General features: G+C 48.8%; 1 protein-coding gene across 1 annotated transcript; it reads right to left on the bottom strand.

Moving 5' to 3' along the window:
* Nucleotides 1–2,526: 2,526 nt before the first annotated feature.
* Nucleotides 2,527–19,732, bottom strand: ENDOU (endonuclease, poly(U) specific). The gene is made up of 10 exons (XM_065932157.1): nucleotides 19,473–19,732; nucleotides 14,566–14,688; nucleotides 11,726–11,797; nucleotides 11,048–11,182; nucleotides 10,230–10,401; nucleotides 9,437–9,636; nucleotides 6,067–6,180; nucleotides 5,358–5,464; nucleotides 4,491–4,633; nucleotides 2,527–3,637 (listed from the first exon to the last, which is right to left on the bottom strand). Exons 1-10 carry the CDS (start codon nucleotides 19,600–19,602, stop codon nucleotides 3,517–3,519), a joined length of 1,317 nt encoding a protein of 438 aa, XP_065788229.1. The 5' UTR covers nucleotides 19,603–19,732; the 3' UTR covers nucleotides 2,527–3,516.
* Nucleotides 19,733–20,080: the final 348 nt, after the last annotated feature.

Below are 20,080 nucleotides of genomic sequence, written 5' to 3'. Positions count from 1 at the left end.
GCATCATTTTGCAAATATTTTTCTCCCATCTGTGGGTTGTCTTTTTGTTTTGTTTATGGTTTAGTTTGCTGTGCAAAAGCATTTAAGTTTAATTAGGTCCCATTTGTTTATTGTTACTTTTGTTTCCATTACTCTAGGAAAAGGATCTGAAGAAATATTTCTGCAGTTTATGTCAAAGAGTGTTCTTCCTATGTTTTCCTTTAGGCATTTTATAGTAGCAAGTCTTCCATTTAATCCATGTTGAGTTTATTTTTTTATATGGCATTAAAGAATGTTTAATTCCATTCTTTTATGTATAGCTATCCAGTTTTTCCCCAACAACACTTATTGAAGAGACTGTCTTTTCTCCATTTTATATTCTTGCCTCCTTTATCATAGGTTAATTGCACAAAAATGCTGGGTTGTTTCTGGGCTTTCTATCCTGTCCCATTGATCTATATTTTTGTGACCTACTTTTTGCCAGTACTATACTTTTCTGACTACTATAGCCTTAGAGTATCATCTGAAGTCAAGAAGCATGTTTCCTCCAGTTCAGTTCTTTTTTCTCAAGGTTTTTTTGGCCATTTGGGGTCTTTTGTATTTCCATACAAATTTTAAAACATTTTATTCCAGTTCGTGAAAAAATACTATTGGTAATTTGATAGGGATTGCACTGAATCTGTATGTTGTCTTGAGTAGTATGGTCATTTTAACAATACTAATTCTTCCAATCTAAGAACATGATATATCTTTCCACTCATGTTGTCTTAAATTTCTTTCATCTTACAGTTTTCAGAGTACAGGTCTTTTGTCTCCTTAGGTTAGTTTATTACTAGTTATTTTATTCTTTTTGATGTGACAGTAAATGGGACTGTTTCCTTGATTTCTCTGTTTGTTGTTTGTTTATAGTAATGCAACAGATTTTTGTGTGTTAATTTTCTAACCTGAAGCTTTACCGAGTTCATTGATGAGCTCTAATAGTTTTCTAGTGGCATCTTTAGGATTTTCTATGTTGTCATATCATCTCATCTGCAAATGGTGAACAGTTTTACTTCTTCCTTCCAATTTGGATTCCTTTTATTTCCTTTTCTTCTCTGATTGCTATAACTAGGACTTCCAAAACTATGTTAAATAAGAGTGGCAAGAATGGACATCCTTGTCTTATCCCTGATCTTAGAGGGAATGTTTTCAGCTGTTTACCACTGAGTATGATATTAGCTATGGGTTTGTAATAGATGAGCTTTTTTATGCTGAGGTATGTTCACTCTATGCCCACTTTCTGGAGAGTTTTTGTCATATATGGATATTGAATTTTATCAAAAGATTTTTCTCCATCTATAGAGATGATCATACTGTTTTGTTTTTTAATTTATTTATTTGACTATGCCAGATCTTAGTTGCAGCACACAGGATCTTTAGTTGTGGTATCCAAACTCTTAGTTGCAGCATGTGGGATCTAGTTGCCAGGCCAGGGATTAAACCCAGGCCCCCTGCACTGGGAGTGAGGAGTCTTAGCCACTGGACCACTAGAGAAGTCCTGATCATGCAGGTTTTAAGTTTTTATTGGTGGCTGAGACAGTAAAGCGTCTGCCTACAATGCGGGGGACCTGGGTTCAATCCCTGGGTTGGGAAGATCTCCTGGAGAAGGAAATGGCAACCCACTCCAGTATACTTGCCTGGAAAATCCCATGGATGGAGGAATCTGCTAGGCTACAGTCCATGAGGTTGAAAAGAGCTGGACACGACTGAGCAACTTCACTTTCACTTTTCATTAATGAAGTATAGGTTATCAATTTTTCCTTTCATGGATTGTGCCTTTGCTCTTATATCTAAAAAGTCATTACAGGGACTTCCCTGGCAATCCAGTGGTTAAGACGCTGCACTTCCAATTGAGGGTGTACAGGTTTGGTCTTCCTTTCGATTAGTATTATCATGGTATATTTTTCTCTATCCATTTTAAAATGGATTTCCTGTAAATGGCGTAGTTAGGTCTCAGTTTTTGATTCACCCTGACAATCTCTGTGTTTTAATTAGTACATGTAGTACACTGACATTCAAAGTGATGACTGGCATAGCTGGGTTAATATCCACCATATTCATTATCTTCTGTTTGTTGTCCTTGTTCTTTGTTCCTAATTATGTCTTCTACTCTTTTCCTGCCTTTTATGCTTTTGAGTATTTTATATGATTTTATTTTCTCTCCTTTCTTAGCATGTCAGTTATACATATTTTTAACTTCTGTAATGGTTGCCATAGTTTGCAATATACATTTACAACTAATCCATGCCCACTTTCAAATAACACTGTGCCACCACATGGATAGAGTGAATACTTCATAATAACAAAATAATTCCTTCCTCTGTCCCTTTTACCTGTCACAGATAAGTTTATATAATTGAATACATTGTTGCTATTATTATCTTAAACAAACTGTTATCTGTTAGATCATTAAGAATCATAAAATAAAAAGTTTTATCTTCACTTATTTCTTCTTTGACACTCTTTCCCCAAACAGTTCAAGGGGGCCATATACAAAGATGAGACAGATTTCAAGTTTTCTTAAATGACTTTAATTGGAGATGCAAGAGTCTAAAGCCTCACTCTGTGGGACAGCATCTGGTCCCCAGTGCGGTTAGGGGAGAAATGAATGATTGAGGCTGAAATACGGAGCCCCAGTCTCCCTGTCTTCCATTTTGGAGCTTATGCAAATTTTGGCTGCTGAATGAGACTTAAGATAATTATGTTAGCGATACCAAACTATAGGTTCCTTTCTTCTTCTGATGTAGAATCTTCCTCCTATGAGGGAAACTCTTCTACAAACTCTTTGGGATCAAAATTCAGTTCTGTAACTGCACTTAATATCTACAAATAGGAAGTTTCTTGATACAGTTACCTAGCTGCAAAAAAAAAAAAAAAATCAGGCCTGGAGGAGTGTACTCCCTCTCCAGCCTACTCACTGCATCAGCCCTTACCCTCTCGCAGACCCTGTTCTGCGAGAGTTACATCCTAGTAACCCTCAGAAAAACCAAACACCTGCCCTTGATCTCCATGGCCTGATTTCTTTGAAGCCCCAGTACAGGGGTGATTACAGTTTGCAGTGCTGTGTACACAGCCATTATGGTAATCTGGGATTTCTATCAGCCCGTTCTTCCTAAGAACAATTGAAAACATCTTCACAGTAAAAATAGCATCAGGGTTGCCTTCTTACCAACCCCCAGAAGAGGAAGTGGAGCAAACCCCTTCCCTTTGCATTAAAAGGAAACTTGAGGCCTGGATAGGTCAAGGACTTCTTCATGGTTCCATCTCCCTTCAGGGCAAAGAGCTATGGAGGGTCCTCACCTTCTATTTCCAAAGTGCTGGAGGACAAAGATTTGACTGTTTTTCTAACTTGTATAGTTTCCTTCTTTCCGATAGGAACATTTCTGGATTGGGGAAAGATCCAGTCTCCTCTAATCCCATACCCTCCAGCGCAGAGCAAATAGCATCTCAGTCCTACAAGACCTCTCATCCCCTCATACGCCTTTCTGGCTTGAAGCTCTAATGGGTGGAGGACACAATATAGGCTGTTGCAATGTACTTCTTGCCATTTCCATAGGTTGACTTGTTCCAGGTATAGGTCTGAATGGCCAAGGGATGTCCACCCAGGCTCAGCTGGCACCTGTGGGGAGAGATCACCAAATATTAGGGACCTGCTTCACTCCACCTCCATCTCCAGGCTTGAAGGATTGAGTTTAGCCCATGGAGAAGGGCTCCACCCTGTCTTATTCTTTAAGGGAGAGCTGCCACAGCTTGCTTCAGCCACTGCCTTCAGCTCCCCACATGCAGAGCACCCTTTCAAAACCTGTCTTATTTTATATTTTCTTAAAGAATACTGCTTCTTATCTTTCCTAGAGGAATATTCTCAAATCCAATTCTAGAGCTGAAACCTCCAGAAATGAAATGTTTGCTTAGGGTTTCAGAAGTGGTTGGACCCAGAGTCCTCAAATGTTAGAGAAGATGAAACCCCTGGTTTCTAGCTGTGCTCTCTGGGGCTCCAGGGTTCCCCCAGGCAGCCTCAGGGGCCATATAGGGAGGCTTGCATGCATGTTCAGTCACTTCGCCATATCCAATGCTTCGCAATCCTATGGACTTTAGCCAACCAGGTTCCTCTGTCCATGGAATTCTCCAGGCAAGAATACTGGAGTGGGCTGTCATGCGCTCCTCCAGGGAATCTTCCCAACCCAGAAATCGAAGCCACGTCTGCTGCATTGGCAGGTGGGTTCTTTACCGCCAGTACTACCTGCAACTGTCTAGAGAGGCTTGCAGCCCCAGGGCAGTTCCATGTCTAACTGTTTGATACTGTAAGCTCCTGCATAAGATTGCACTTGGGGAAGGAGGGGACATAGATCTGTTGCTGGGATGAAGGTGGGCAGCCATGTGTCTGATCTCATCAACAGCTTCACAGTCCAAGAGAGAAAACTGAGCCCCAGATCAGTGATTTGCCCACACCCTCCTGGGCCTCCAGAACTTACACTTTGCCTGGCCTGGCGATGAAGCACAGGGAGTAGAGCGCAAACTCGAACTCAGGGCTGCTGCCAATGAAAGCCGAGCCCACTTCCTTGTAGTACCCGTCCCAGTTGAACTGCATGGCCAGCACGTCAGGGTAAGAATCCCACTGCAGAGAGAAGGATGGCAAAGAGGGTCTGGTGAGTCCAACGCAGTCAGAGAGAGGGGTGGCCAGGATGTGTCAGGGGCCCGTGGGGCCCCATGTGAGCTTTCTGGGGAGATTGGATTCTCTAAATCAACAGAGGAAGCAGTCTGCCTGCGAAGGTGTCTAAGTTCCACTCAGACCCTCTGTCTGGAACCGCCAGCTCACTTCTCCCAGGAAGGCCAGAGTCAGAATCCATGTGCCCAATGCCAGGGGAGCAGGGACATAACTGTTCCCAGTAGCCTTCACACGCGGAAGAGGAAGACAGTTTAGTGTCCCCTGATCGTTTCCAGACTCAGGGCAGCAAAGGTTTATAAAAATATAAGAAGTTTAACTCAGACTAGCCAGACTGAAACTTCAGCTGACTCTACGTTCTAAGGAAATTCAGGCAGCTGGTAATTGCATATCTTTGATTTTCCTCTCTCAGAATCCTCCCCTTCTACACTCTCCCATCCACAGAGGATGCCCTCTGTCTCCTCCTGCCCCCTGCACCTCAGGAGCCCTCACTGTTTGGAAGCATGCTGGCTGTATAAACCTACTTTCCAGCAAATAGTCATATTCACAATCCTGGATAGGCTGCCAAGAGGGTCAGAGCGAGAGACAAGCCTGCCTGTCCAGAATGCAGAATGAAGACAGGAAGTCTGGGTGCTAAAAGGCTTTCCCAGCCCATGAGGTCAGCATCAGTACTCACAGGCCCGTCATAGATGTAGCTGTAATAGTCCACCAGGCCCTCCTTCTCCTGCATGTAGAAACGGATCCAGTTATGGAAGCCGGTGACCTTGCCTTTTTTGACTTCACCTATGATAAAGAGATCAAGGTGGGTAATCTGGGCCTCCCCGCCAACCTCTTTGCCCACTCCCATGCCAAGGCTGTCCCCCTTTTCTAGTCTCTGACTCCTAGAATGTCCACCACAACTTCCTGGAGTCCCTCACATCCCTAACTCTCAGCTCAGGAAGCTCCCCTCTACCCCGACCACCATTTCAGCTCAAGCCCTCTGGAGCATTTCTTCCCCTGGCTGACCCTGGACCAATCTAAGATCCTCTAGCCATTTCCCTAGGAATAAGCCAGTTTGGGTGGGAGCTTGGTGGGGTGTGGCAGTGCAGGAAAAGAATATGGTCGTCTTGGGAAGCAGCTGGCCAAGCACTGGAAACAGGACCATTGAGAGGCAGACAAACATGGCCTCAAAGGCATCTCCCTTCCTATGTGTGCGTGTTGGGAGCCCCAGTAGCTGGGCTTCTTTCTCCCTCAGATACTCCAGAAGAGACCGGTCCTCAAGAATGGCCCCTCAGTCCCCTCCCTCTTGGCCCTGCGGATTCATCAGTGTGGATGCTGCCCCACGCCTCAGGGAAGCATCCCTCTTCATCCCTCCACCTCTTTCTTCCCAAGCAGAGTAATCCCACCTGAGAAGACGTGCTCAAAGCCACTTGAGTCCCTCTCTTCTTTGCTTCTGGAATACAGCCCAAACCACATGTTTTTTAGGTCGCTGATGAACTCCTGTTCCGAGCTGTAGCGGTCTGGGGAGAGGAGCACAGAGGACTTAGGAGAGGGGAAGGTGGGGCCAGGTCTTGGGAAGCAAGGAAGGGCCATCTGTCCCAACTCGACAAGAGGCAGGTGGTTCGCCAACAAATGTAGTCAGTTGTTTGTTTAGCAGTTATCTTTGGGGCACCTGTCTTGTGCCAGGCCCAGGCCTGAAGGCTGAAGATTCAGCAGGAAATCATAAGGACAAGATCCCAGACTTTATAGTTTACATTCCAGTGGAGGAAACAAATGATAAACAAATAAACAGGATGATTTCAGATAAGTGCTATGAAGAAAATAAAGCAGATTATTCTGTGATGACTGAAGGTGGGGATGGGGTGCTCTTCTAGAAAGCCAGAAAGGCCTCTCTGAGAAGGCACTGATCAGAGACCTGAAGGATAAGGAGTCAGATGTACAGAGACCTGGGAGAAAGATTCTTACATGTAGAAGGAATAGCAGGTGCAAAGTCTCCAGGACGCCTTGAACTTGGTGTTCAAAGAGCTAAGAGTCTATGCCGGGAGCACAGTGAGCAAGAGAGGAGAGTGGTGGGAGAGGGGGTCTGAGAGGCAGTCAGAAGTCAGCGTACAAGGGTTGGAGCTCGGTCAAACAGTAATAATAACAAAAGTATTTTAGATTTATTATGTTCTATGTGCCTGGCACTGTTTTAACTGCTTTCAGTTCTCGCATTGATTCTTCATGTCAGAGTGATATCAGGCTTGGACTCCAAAATCACTGCCGACAGTGACTGCAGCCATGAAATTAAAAGATGCTTACTCCTTGAAAGAAAAGTTATAGCAAACCTAGACAACATATTAAAAAGCAGAGGCATCACTCTGCTAACAAAGTTCCGTTACTATGGCTAACAAAGCCATAGTCAAAGCTATGGCTTTTCCAGTAGTCATGTACAGATGTGAGAGTTGGACCATAAAGAAGGCTGAGCACCAAAGAACTGATGCCTTTGAACTGTGGTATTGGAGAAGACTTTTGAGAGTCCCTTGGACTGCAAGGAGATCAAATCAGTCAATCCTATAGGAAGTCAATCCTGAATATCCATTGGAAGGACTGATGCTGATGGTCCAATAATTTGGCCACTTGATATGAAGAGCTGACTCACTGGAAAAGACCCTGATGCTGTGAAAGGTTGAGGGCAGGAGGAGAAGGAGGCAGCAGAGGATGAGATGGTTGGATGGCATCACTGGCTGAGTGGGCATGAGCTGAGCAAACTCCAGGAGATGGTGAAGGACAGGGAAGCCTGGTGTACTGCAGTTCATAGGATCACATAGAGTCGGACACGACTTAGCAACTGAACAACAACAATTCCTGGTGGAGGAAATGGGGGTGGAGAGTGATGACATAAAGAGAAGAATCAAATATAACTCCTGTGCTTTGGGCACAAGCCACAGGATGAATAATGGAACTATTAATGAGATGGGGAAAGCTGAGAAAGGAGCAGGCCTGTCTGGAGGAAGAGGCAGGAACTGTGAGTTCTCTTTACACTAAGCTCTGAGTAGATGCCAGTTAGGCAGGTGGAGATGTCAGAAAGGTCAGTGAGACCCAAAGGAAAGGTCAGGGCTGGGGATGTGAATTAGGGAGCCATCAAATACCAACGGTTGACTGCCTAGCATTGTGAGAGGGGACATGGAAGATGTAACCAGGCATATTCCCTCCTTTCAAGGACTTAAAACATAGTTGGAAAACAAGACTAAAAATACATGATATACCATATAGCTGATTCACTTTGCTGTACAGTAGGACCTAACACTACATTATAAAGCAACTATACTCCAATAAAAATTAGTTTAAAAAAATAAAAATATACGATGTAACAGAGAACAGCTCCACAATCTGAATGATGACTGCTTTTCGCTGAGCACTTTCCATGAATCAGTTTCCCAAGATCCCACCGCACAGACAAGGCTCAGACCGGGTCCAAGGGTCAAAGGGCCCAGGGTCACATGCTTCATGAGCAAGTGAAACCAAGTCTCTCTGCTCCAAGGGTATTTTAAGACAGAGTGCAAACCCTTGCCTCAAGCTGTGGCGAGTGCAGCTTCATAACGAGGTAGAATGTGAGCTAGAACTTTAAGGAGAAGCGGGATTTGGATAGGGAGAGGAGGGAAGGCGGGGTGAGCAGTGGAAGAGCCTGCAGCGGGGCTGTCTCCACCTCCCAAATCCTCTTGCGTGTTTCCCACCAAGAGAACACCAGGGGGCAGTGCAGGATCACGCCCTCTTCGTAGGGTTTGCTTGTGCGTCACTGGCTTTACCTAAAAACAGTGTTACTGACTTAGCCGGGCCACCCGAGGATGGAATGCAGTGTCTGAGCAGAGGCCATCCCCCCGCCAGCAAGGGACGACCTGGCTGGAGCCGCCCCCAGGCCAGGCCCAGCTGCCTGGAGTTCAGGGAAGGAATTCAGAGGACACTAACAAACACACCCCATGCCGAGAAGCCCTGAGGCCCAAACCATTTTTGGTCTGATTCGAATGTATCTCTATTGGAGTCGTTCCAGCCAGAACCCTTCCCGGTAAAACTTCCTACTCTGAACCTTTGCTGATTTTATGTTGCTGCTTCCCCAGCAAAAAAAAGGAAATGAAGTGGGCCGGCCTCCTTTCTGGACTCAGTGCCTGAGAAGGGAGCAGGGACACGGACCCTTCGTGCCTGGCAAATGGTGCTGAGTCTGGGGTCCACAGAGGGGTCAGAGAAGTTCCCTGGGGGGCAGGGTGTGACTCACAGCCTGCCGTGAACCCTGAGACTGAAATACACGATGGGGGATAAAGGAGGTGGCTGAAAGAAAGTGCAAGTGTTAGTCGCTCAGTCGTGTCCACTCTTTGCGACCCCATGGACTGTAGCCCACCAGGTTCCTCTGTCCATGGGATTCTCCAGGCAAGAATACTGGAGTGGCTTGCCATTCCCTTCTTCAGGGGATCTTCCCGGCCTAGGGATAGAACTATTTCCTGCATTGGGGGCAGATTTTTTTACCGTCTGAGGCACCAGGGGAGCACCCTGGTGCTGAGATCAGGTTAAAAGACAGGATGACTCCCAAGCTGGGCAGAGGATTCTTCAGCTCCTGCTGGAGTCCGTGGGCTCCTCTCTCTGGCCCCTTCCCTGTCCCCTCCCAGGTGTACACTGGCCTCCACCTAAATCCTCACCTGCTCTCTTAACCTGCCCATCATGGAGCCCCGTCCCCGGCAGGCGCGCCCAAGTCCTCAGCATGACCTCCCTCGCGGGCCTGCGGGGAGGCCTCACTGCCTCACTCACTCTGCTGCTGGAGGAAGCCGTAGAGTTCCTTCATGACGGCCGTCTTCATGGTCTCTCTGAGGAAGGTGTCCTGCTCAGCCAGCTCCTGGGCTGTGAAGTGCTCCCCACGGCCCGTGGCCCGCTGGTAGTTGTTAAGGAGGTTGATGAAGGCAGCGTAGGTCGGCTTCGAGAAGAGTTTCTCGTTGACATATGTGAAGAGCCTGGGGGCGGTAGAGGGAGGCCCGGTGAGAGGCCTGGACATGGAACAGAAACACTCCAGAATGTCCAGATGCAGGGCAGGCATGCCAGGGTTGGGTGCAGAGGCAGAGTGGGGCCTCAGATGTTCTTGGGGACAATGCATGAGGTCACTCTTTTCTCCACTTCCTCTCTTGGAAGGTCAGTTCTATTCTCAGTCTGTCCGTCCACCCTAAGTGACTTCCATCATGTCTGACTCTTTGCAACCCCATGGACTGTAGCCCACCAGGCTCTTCTGTCCATGGGATTCTCCAAGCAAGAATACTGGAGTGGGTTGCCACTTCCTTCTCCAGGGGATCTTCCCAACCCAGAGATCGAACCCACATCTCTTAAGTCTCCTGCACTGGCAGACGGGTTCTTCACCACTAGTGCCACCTGGGAAACCCCAGAAACCCTCCCACATGGATCCCCACAGGCCCTCAGGATGGCTTTATCTGTCTCCAGAGAACTGTTTTCCGCTCTCCCTTTGATCCTGCCTGCCTTAGGAGAAGAGAGCTGAGGCACCAAAGGAGGCACAATTCGGGGAGAGACTGCTGGAAGAGGCATTCAGGGAACTCACGGCTCTGGGCAGCGGTCCACTTGGTCTCTGGTCTCCGAGGGCGAGATGCAGTTTTGGCTGTTGAGAACGATGTCTTCCTTCCGGGCTTTGTTGGTGTCTGCCCTGTAGATCTTCTCAGAGACACTCTGCAGTTCTTCCTTGGTTATGGCGTCACTGCTGTGGGAGAAGCCCTCTGCATGGAATTGGGGGAGGGATATCCCAGAGCTCAGTGGAGGCCGGGAGGCAGGTAGCTATCTGTGAACATCCCCTCTCGGGTACCTTCCAGAAGCCAGCATCAGGGGAAGGGGCTGCAGTCAGGCACCCTAGTGACCGCAGGGCAGTGGCCTAGAGCCTGTTAGTCCCTCAGTCATGTCCAACTCTTTGGAACCTCATGGACAGTAGCCCACCAGGCTCCTCTGTCCATGGAATTCTCCAGGCAAGAGTACTGGAGTGGGGAGCCATTTCTTCTCCAGGGGACCTTCCCAGCCTAGGGACTGAACCCAGGTCTCCTGCATTGCAGGCAGATTCTTAACCGTCTGAACCACCCAGGGAAGGATGCTTACACTTAACACAAAAGACCCACACGGTCCCCTGCCACTAGGAAGATTTTTGCACTTTGGCAAGCATCAGGATCATCTGGAGGGTTTGTGAAAACATATCGGTGGGCCCCACCCCAGAGTTTCTGATTCTGTGGATCCAGGCTGAGCCCCAGAGCTTCCACTTCTAATAAATTTCCAGATTATGCTCTTGCTGCTGATCCAGGGGCCACGCTTGGAGAGCCATTGCTCTAGAGAGTCCCTCTGCCTCCAGGGCTACGCTAAAGGGAGCAGGACACTGACCATGGCCACACAGGCTCTCAAAATCCTCGCAGCAGTTTCCAAACTCTGGGCAGCGGGCATTGCAGTGGCATGGGTGGTGCTTGTCGAAGGCCTCCAGGCAGCGGCCCTGGCAGGAGTTGGGTGCCAAGTACAAGCCTGAGAGGACAGAGAGGAGGTGTGTCCTGAGCAGACCTCTAGGGGTCGCTCTGTCGTGTCAGCGGCCAGGCCAGGCCCCCTCCCCCACCCCACCCCCACTGCCAGCCCCTCAATCCCCACCCCCTACCAGCCTCGCTCTCCTGCTTCCTATTAAAGAACTCCAGGGAAGGAAAACAAACAAGCTTAATTGGTGCACACCCTTCACGGTCAGGAAGTCCTTTCTGATGCTGAACTCTCCTTTCGGGCCTGTTGTTTTTATAATCTTCTCTCTCTAAAAATAAAATCTCTTAACCCTCCCTCTCCCTCTAGCAGGCTTCAGACTCTTTCCTGCCTACCCGTCCCCCCAGCTCCCTGAGGCCCCCAGGGCTTCCTCCTGCCCAGGCCCAGGAGGAAGTGAGCCCCCCACCACCTCCAGGTGCTAGATGTGGGGTCCTGGCTGGCTTAGGCCCGGGCCTATTGCTGTTGACATGGCTGACCGCTCTTTACCCCATCCCGTGCCCCTTGTCCTTTCCCAAAAGCCCCCCTTTGCGGAGGCAGACTCACTGCTAGCCGGGGCACCCTCCGTCTCCTCCTCCAGCTCCAGGAATGGCTCTGGTTCTCTGGGATTCTCTTCAGCTGTAAGTCAGAGAAGTAAAGTCACCAGTCATCCCCACGGGGTCCCTCCTCTTTATCCCTGGTTCTCAGTCCTCCCAACCAAGCATGCGCAGTGGAAAAAAGTACAAAACAGGGGCTCGGGTACAATAAACAAGTGCCAGGTGAAGGAGGAGAAAAATAGAAAATGTGAGACAAGAGGGGGATTGAAAACCATCCTGAAAAATGAAAGAACATCCCCAGGCATGACCTTCCTCACCATTTACCCTTCGGGTACTCAGCGTTGTTGTTCAGTCAATAAGTCGTGTCCAATTTTTGCAACCCCGTGGACTGTAGCCCACCAGGCTCCTCTGTCCATAGAATTCTCCAGGCAAGAATACTGCAGTGGGTTACCATTTCTTCCCAGGGGATCTTCCCAACCCAGGGTTTGAACCCGCATCTCCTGCACTGGCAGGCAGATTCTTTACCACTGAGCCAGCAGGGAAGCCTAGTATTCAGTGTACTCATCCGTAAAAACAGGAGTGGGGACAAAAAGTGGTCCCTTCTGGGATGAAAACTCTGACATTGGTATGACTTTTCTTTAATATAAATTGATAGATGGATGGGCTTGAATCCCCCGAATGACAAGGCCCTCGCTTAGGAACATCCCTTACCTATAATAACTCCCAGGGTCAAGGGTGAACTTCTCCCAGGCCTCAGGGAATAAGAACTGTTTCCTGAGTTACCAACTTCCCTTCTTTCTTCACAGCTGCACTTGGCAGTGGCCACAAAGGCTGCGTTTGGGGGAAGGGCGTTCAGAAAAGCACATTCCTACTGTGCCCCACCCCCTTGCCTGCAAGCAGATTGACTGCAGCCTGGGCTCTAGGCAGAGAAGGATGCAGTGGGGTTGGGGAGGAAGGGGAAGGCATGACCTGGGGACTCTGAGTTCCTGTCTCATCACAGAGTGGAATAAATCCCACCCCCTGCCCACCACTCAAAGCCAACACTATTACAAAGTGCTTCCGAATCTGTTAGTGTGTTCACTACATGGTGTGGGTTATTACCGTCAGACCCATGTCTCTGTGCTAAGTCGCTGCAGTCGTGTCCAGCTCTGCAACCCCATGGACTGTAGTCTGCCAGGCTCCTCAGTCTGTAGGATTCTCCAAGCAAGAATACTGGAGTGGGTTGCCATACCCTCCTCCAGGGGATCTTCCCCATTTAGGGATCGAACCCGCGTCTCTTAAGTCTCCTTCATTGGCAGGCTGGTTCTTTAGCACTAGCGCCACCTGGGAAGCCCATCAGAACCATGGGCAGGTACTGTCAACAAACATCTCCAATCACTTGCTTTCTGCCAGCCCGTGTTAATGCTGACAATCCACAGGGTTCTTAACTCAACCACATTTTATGCTGAATAGATTTCTGTGAGCTAATCTAAGATCTCAACCATCATTTATAATATTTTTTCTAAAGAAAAGGGCTCTGAGTTGCACATGAGGGACAGGGATGAAATGGTTGCTAAGCTGAGTATGTTGAAATGGCAGAACTGATGGTCCACGGTGAACAAGCCACCCTGTGTCTCCGACCCCCAGGAGAGGAGGGTCGGCTCTGATTCTGGCACTGAGCTCTGGGCCTGGGTTTCCTTGCCCAGGCCTGACAGCAACTGCTAGTCCACTGGCGTTTTTGTGTAAGTCGAATCAGCATTCCTTAGGGTGGAAGCACCTCTGAGGGCACATGGCTGGGTCAGCAGAGACCACACTTGGACAAATTAGGAAAAAGGACTCCTTTCTCTCAGCAGACACAGCTCTTCACCAAGACACGTGGCTTAGCGAGAAGGATACAGATTCAACTTTGGTTCAGCTTGCCTTCTCAATCAGAGGCTCTTGTGCAGTACACAACACACACAACTGTATGCAGCTCCTGTTAGGTACCATGGCTTCAGTGACCGTTTTCCAAACTGGGAGTCGGGGCATATGATTTGACAGTGAACTTAGCAGAAGACCATTTACCTAGGTGTCTAAAACATTGGAAGCATCAAAAAAGGGGAATTATTCAAAATGAGTTTTTCAAATTTAAAACTGGGTAGTTGGACTAGCAGAACAACTGGCTTTTGAGGATGGTACTTGTCCTGCCTAACCCTTGGCCTAGGAATGATGTGCAGTCACTCAGTCCACTCGTGATAGAAAAAGTGGAAGTGTTAGTCGCTCAGTTGCGTCTGACTCTTTGTGACCCCATGGATTATATTCTGCCAGGCTCCTCTGTCCATGGGATTCTCCAGGCAAGAATACTGGAATGGGTAGCCATTCCCTTCTCCAGGGGATCTTTCCGACCCAGGATCAAACCTGAGGCTTCCAAATTGCAAGCAGATTCTTTACCGTCTAAGCCACCCGGGGAGCCCGTGATAGGAAGAGTGGTGTGAATTGTGATGGTCATTGACACCATGTGGTCTTCCTGGTGGCATGCAAGTTGGGAAAGTTCACTACCATTTGTTCACTTTTGCAAATAATAATTGGTAATGTCATATATGCTAAAATGATATTTTCATCTTTTCCACCTTTTTTTTAATTCCTCAACCATTCCAGATATTAATCCTAATAGTTCAGGCAGATGTTCCAGGTAAATGACTTCTATTTTAAGTTGGGGTCTTACGTTGGGGACATCCTAATCCTCTTCAGGTCCTTTGAGCACTGTGATCAGTCTGGAACCCTGCTCTGGATAGTTGGACATCCTGACCAGCAGTCCCTCAAGCAGGCTAGATGTGGTCATGGCTTGGCCTGCTGTGCCTCCCAGGCCCTTCACCCCACAAGGAGCCTCACCTGTACACAGCTGCTCATAGTCTTCACAGCAGTCCCTGTGCCGGGGACACCGGCGGTCACACTGGCAGACAGCATCCTGGTCAAATCTCTCATTACAGCGGGATGCGCATGACTCCCTTTTGCCTACGGTCAGTAAAGGTCACAGACTCAGCTCCTTGGGGATCCTACTCTGCTCATCACCTTACCCTCTTTAGGAGGGTTCACAGACAGGGACCGGGGACTTACCTGGCAGAAAAGGTCATTGCTAGCTGCCAGGGAGAAGTACACACACAGCCTCCCATGAACAACAGCCTCACCCCCACTGCCCACCAGCCATCACCCACCACCCACTGACTATTGCAGGGCTCATAATATAGACCAGGACCACAAACTCAGATGCCTACTGAAGCTAGACCTGTAACACAAACGCGTCAAGAGCAGGGAGGCAGTAGAAAGAGGTGGGGACTGTGACAGTCTCGGAAACAATGCCCTGCCTGAAACTGGCAGCCACTAGCAGCTCCAGCCAATTATTGCCGTTTGGGATGCAGGCTGAGTGTTGCCAGAGCCTCCAGGTTTTTTTTGTTTTTTTTTAAGAGAAGCCTTCATTTTTATGTAAATTTTCCAATTTTAAAAAATTTGGAGAGACCAAAAAAAGAGGTCTGTGGGCTGGGCTTGGCCCAGAGACCATCATTCCCCTGTCACATTGAGGATGGTGGATTACAGTTGTTCTAAAGATCCCACCTGTCCTCTCCCCATGACTCATCCCCTGCCTCTCATCATATCCCTTTTACATCTTCTGCTTCTTTGTTCTTCCCTCCCCTTAGCCTGGTCTCTCTAAACCCCGTTCCCCACTTGTTACAGCTTTCTGTCCCTTCTAGTCTTGGGAATGTGTTTGGATTAGTTTCGTTCAGGGTGGGGACTGAGGTGGGTGTGGGTGAGAATTGGGCTTTGGAACAAGATCCGTTATGCAACCACAGACCACATCCCTTGCTCCAGTCAAATGACTTGCAGAAGCAAGCTTTTGGTCACAAGGGGCATAAGACAAGAAATTTTGAAAGAAATGGTACAAACCCACCACCACTGCTAAAAAAACAAGCCCACCACAGCAAAGACAGTGGAAGGGGGGTGAGCCAGGTCAAGCTGACTGTGCTCTCCTTCCTTCCACTCTAGGCTTTAAGGGTGATAACACAGCCTTTGTTTCCACTTGAGGTTCCTGAGGTTTGGATTTAGTGGGTTCTGGGTTTAGGGTCAGGCTGTGGGTTACAGAGAATGTCAAGGTCAGAGTCAGAGTCACAGTTAACACTGGAATTTGTATGAATGAAGAAACCTAAACCTAATTTGGGCCAGCGATGGGGCTTGTTAGGTTTAGATGCAGAGCTACAGTTAGGATTTGGGCTTCAGTTAATTACTGGTAAAATAACAATTTTGCATTGCTGTTTGGATAAGGAATGAGGTGTAGGTCTAAAACCACATTCAGGGTTGAGGAATGTGTCAAGACCAGGAGAGGAGAAATAATCCCAATTTTGCCTTAGAGAAGATTTGGGGTTTGGTCCTGGCAGCTGTTTCACACAGGTATAGATAGCATTGCAGTTGAGCCTGGCTTGGGGTGGAGGTGGAGATGAGGTCTATGGGCTGGGTTACTGGTTTGGGATTAGGGCTTACACTGTTCTAATGAGGATGACACAGCAGAGAGGCCAAGAACCTAGACTCTGGCACCAAACTGCTTGAGGCTGGAATTCTAGTTCTGCTGCTTTCTAGCTACATGTTCTTGGGCAAGTTATTTTACCTGCTGTGCCCCAGGTTCCTTCTCTGTAAAAGTGTAATGGAGCCCATCTCATAGAATATTCATAAGAATTCAATGAGTTAATTTTTGTAAAGCACTTAGGACACTGCCGGACACACTAGTAGCACCATGTAAGTGTTAGATAAATAAGCGGTCAGCATTCCATGCCCATCTTCAAGGTGGTAGGTGTCCAGACTGGCTGGAGCAGTCTTCCCTGTCCACATGCCTGATCTAGATGACTACCTCCCTGAGTTTCAGCCACTCCATCCCTTGGGCTGACAGTTTCTAGCTGACATCATCGCTATGGGTCTGTGTTCTTTACATCAAAGAGGTTCTTTACATCATGTCAAGGTTAACCCAGGTTCTGAGGCAACTTCACATAAAGGGCCTCAAAAGTGGCCAGAAAGGCAGAGCCAGTGAATCGTCCCTAGAGAAGACCAGGTCAAGGCCACTTGTCCCTCCAGGCCCAGGAGAACACCCCGTGAATCTTAAGTGATGCTCCCTTGGGGCCCACATGCAAAGAACTTAAGGAGCAGTTTTCAGCCCAGGAGGAAGGCTGTGTCAGCTGCCTGCTCAGTTAGCCTGGCAGTACACCCAGAATCCAAAGGGAGAGAACTCAGACAAATCAGGACAACCTTCTTAAATGGGCCAGATCAGCAGAGTCCAAGGAAGGAATTCACTCCAGTCCAGCAGCTGGCACCAGTTGAGAAGGGCTGCAAGTGAATGGTCAGCTCTGTAGAACTCAGGAGGACACCCCGCACTGGCCCTGGCTGAGTGAACTCTTTCATCTCTACTCAAGAGCTCTGTCATCACTGGAAACCCCGGGCCAGAGATCCTTTACACTTCCCTGTAAACCTGACCGTCTGCTTTAAGAGGACCTTGGGGTATGAGGGGATGGGGAGGGGGTGGGAGAGACTTATCCTCATAGGTCTCTCTGCTATCTCTGTTCTGGGGACCCTCTGGGGACTAGTCACCGTGACTGCTTACTCCAGTACTCCCAGCCAGCAGCCCCGATCCACACAAACCCTCTGTGTACACCTTGCTCATCAGCCAGGCACCTGAATCACTGCTCCAGTAACCCCAGTAACCCTCTTGCCCATCTCTCTCTCTTTTTTTTTTTTTTCGGACTCTATTTTGGCCTTTCTGTATCCTCACAGAGCTTATCAACAACACCCACCCCCCCACCGCCGGCCAACAATCCCTACATGAAATAACTAAATTTCTCTAAACACTCCAAAACTCAAATGTGCCGGAATGCCCACCCTCTATCCGTACTGCCCATCAAGAAACTTGGTCCCGAGCCTGGGTGTCCCCTATATGACAGCGCTCCGCCCCTCTGATGTTTAGGGAATCCTACATCCGTGCTTCTCTGGGGGCCCCAGATGCTGTTTCCATGGAGATCTAGCCCACCAAGATGATTCACTTCCAGCCTCAATTCACTTGAAATAACTGAGGACTTAAGCCTGGCTCCCATGCTATTCATACTCGCATCTAAGTTCTGAGATGTTGGCAGAAGACAGACAAGAACCAAGCCCCTTTCTCCCACTTTAGGAAAGGAGGAGGCATCACCCACTGGACCCTGACTTCTCCATCAGTCCTGCAGCAGGGTCAGACCACCAGCCCCAGCGGCAAGGGCTCCACCTTGCCTCTCTGAAGCCACTGTTGTGTCTGCCCTCAGGATATCCCTCAGGGACCAAATGTCTCCAGGTGGTCTCATCTCCTGAGACTGGGATGCCCCAACTCCACGGTCACTGCTTCACACTAACCCTGAAGCTCTACACCCTCCCTCACTCTCCACCATGCACTCGGCACCCCCCGGGCGGGCTGCTCTGCTATGTCTGCGGGAGTGGAGGTACAGCATCCCAGCCAGTGGGGAGGCCTGGGAAGGACTTTCCCCTCCAGAGTCTTTTCCTTTAGTTTCTTTAGCAGTCTCCTTACCCAAAACCTCATGGGAAATGATTCCAAGACTAAATTTTATATTTATATAAATTATTTTATGTAAATAAATATTTATTATATCATATTAATGTATGGTTAATATATTACATTATAATACAGGTAAAATATAAATGATTTTTTATGTATTTACATTAAGGACTTCCCTGGTGGCTCAGGGGTAAAGAATCTGCCTGCCAATGCAGGAGACTCGGGTTCAATCCCTGGGTCAGGAAGATCCCCTGGAGAAGGAACTAGCACCCCACTCCGGTATTCTTGCCTGAGAAATCCCATGGCAAGAGGAGCCTGGTGGCCTACAGTTTATGGGGTCACAAAGAGTCAGACACAACTGAGTGACTAAATGACAATTTATCATCGCAATCATAATCAAAGACCCAATTCTTTGAGATATCATTCCATGTAGGGTGTTTCTGATATATTATCTTATTCAATCCTCATGACAGTCCTGTGTAGGAACACCCTGGTGGGGTGCGATGGGTATCAAGCTCGGATTCTTTCTCCTCTGAGCAGAGGAGGATTCCCCCCACACCTCTCGGCTCAGCCCCTCCCTTGGCATCCTCCCTCCTCACCCAGGAACCACCAGTTAACACGGCAGTACCAGCACCTGCCTCCTGCTGACCAGGAGCGAGCGTGTTCCCATCCTCAGCACTGGTCCCATCCCTGCACCGCTAGTACCTGGGGGCCTGGATGCTTCTCCACTTTAGGTCCTCTACCAGGGGCGAGACGGAGTCCTCTGACCCCGTGGCCTGCCTCCTGGTCAGGGACTCTATCCCTGGAGCCTGCCCACCAACTAAGGCTTCGTAGGGAAAAGTCCCACCCAGACAACTCACCCTTCACCCAGGTAGCAGAGGACGTGACCAAGGGCAGCCAGGCCACGCAAACCCAATCAGTCCAGCTTCACACCATATGGTGGCCTTGGAAAACAAAACCTTGGTGAAACCAAGTCAAGCTGGACTAAGGGTTGTTTGGGGCTCATCTTCCAAGGCGTCCCTGGCCCATCAGTCCTGCAGCTCCCTTCACATGGCCCTGTCTACTCCAGAGGCAACTCCTGCCTCAGGCCAGGCCTGGTCTGGGGGTCCAAGGCTTTTGGACAGAGCTGGCCCTCCCTGGTCTCGCTACCCTCACGCTGTCCCTCCAGGCCCCCCAGCTCTCGGCAGGACCCCTGTCATCCCCACCAGTAGTGACTTACCGGCCCAGGCCAGGCCACAGAGCAAGGCCACTATCAGGGGTACACAGGCCCTCATGGTGTCCAGTCGGAGGCCAACAGGAGCTGGCCGGTGGACTCTGCCTAGCGTCAACGTGAATGTCACAGCTCCCATATGAGCCTCTGGCCCAGGCGGATCCTTTTAAAGACATCAGACCCTGTGGATCTGGTGCCTCCAGATCCTTTCAGGAAGAAAAAAAAGGGGAGGGAGGGACCCCAGATGGAAGGAGGCGGGGAGGGGGTGGGGCCTGACAGCTGTTTGAAGCCAGAGGCAAGGTGACTAAGGAGGCAGGTAATGCTAGATGTTTAGAACAGGTAATGCTAGCTGTTCGTAGCTTAGAAATAGGCCGTACAAACAGGCACAGCAACTCGGGTCTCGTTTGGGGGGTTCTCTGTCCAGGTGAGGAGAACTCAAAGGCTTATCTCGGGATGTCCTCTAAACATTCACTGACCTGAAAGGCAAGGGCCTAACCTTCCAAGGGGCTATGACTGGCTCCATCTTTGAACTCCAGGTGCTCAGCTTGAGGAATATAGTGAAAAAGATCATCATGTGTTAGACAAATAATAAGTGCTTAAGCAAGCTTTGGGCTTCC

This window comes from Muntiacus reevesi, chromosome 4 (assembly GCF_963930625.1).
Source record: "Muntiacus reevesi chromosome 4, mMunRee1.1, whole genome shotgun sequence".
Taxonomy (NCBI): domain Eukaryota; kingdom Metazoa; phylum Chordata; class Mammalia; order Artiodactyla; family Cervidae; genus Muntiacus; species Muntiacus reevesi.
This window is presented reverse-complemented; position numbering and strand designations above follow the sequence as displayed.

Excerpts from the sequence above, each read along its gene's own strand:
- ENDOU (XM_065932157.1), bottom strand. The coding sequence starts at position 19,602 with ATGGGAGCTGTGACATTCACGTTGACGCTAGGCAGAGTCCACCGGCCA. Across the intron at positions 14,689-19,472 it reads CTGTGGCCTGGCCTGGGCCG|GCAAAAGGGAGTCATGCGCA; the intron begins GTAAGTCACTAC and ends TACTGACCGTAG. Across the intron at positions 9,637-10,229 it reads GTGGACCGCTGCCCAGAGCC|GCTCTTCACATATGTCAACG; the intron begins GTGAGTTCCCTG and ends TACCGCCCCCAG.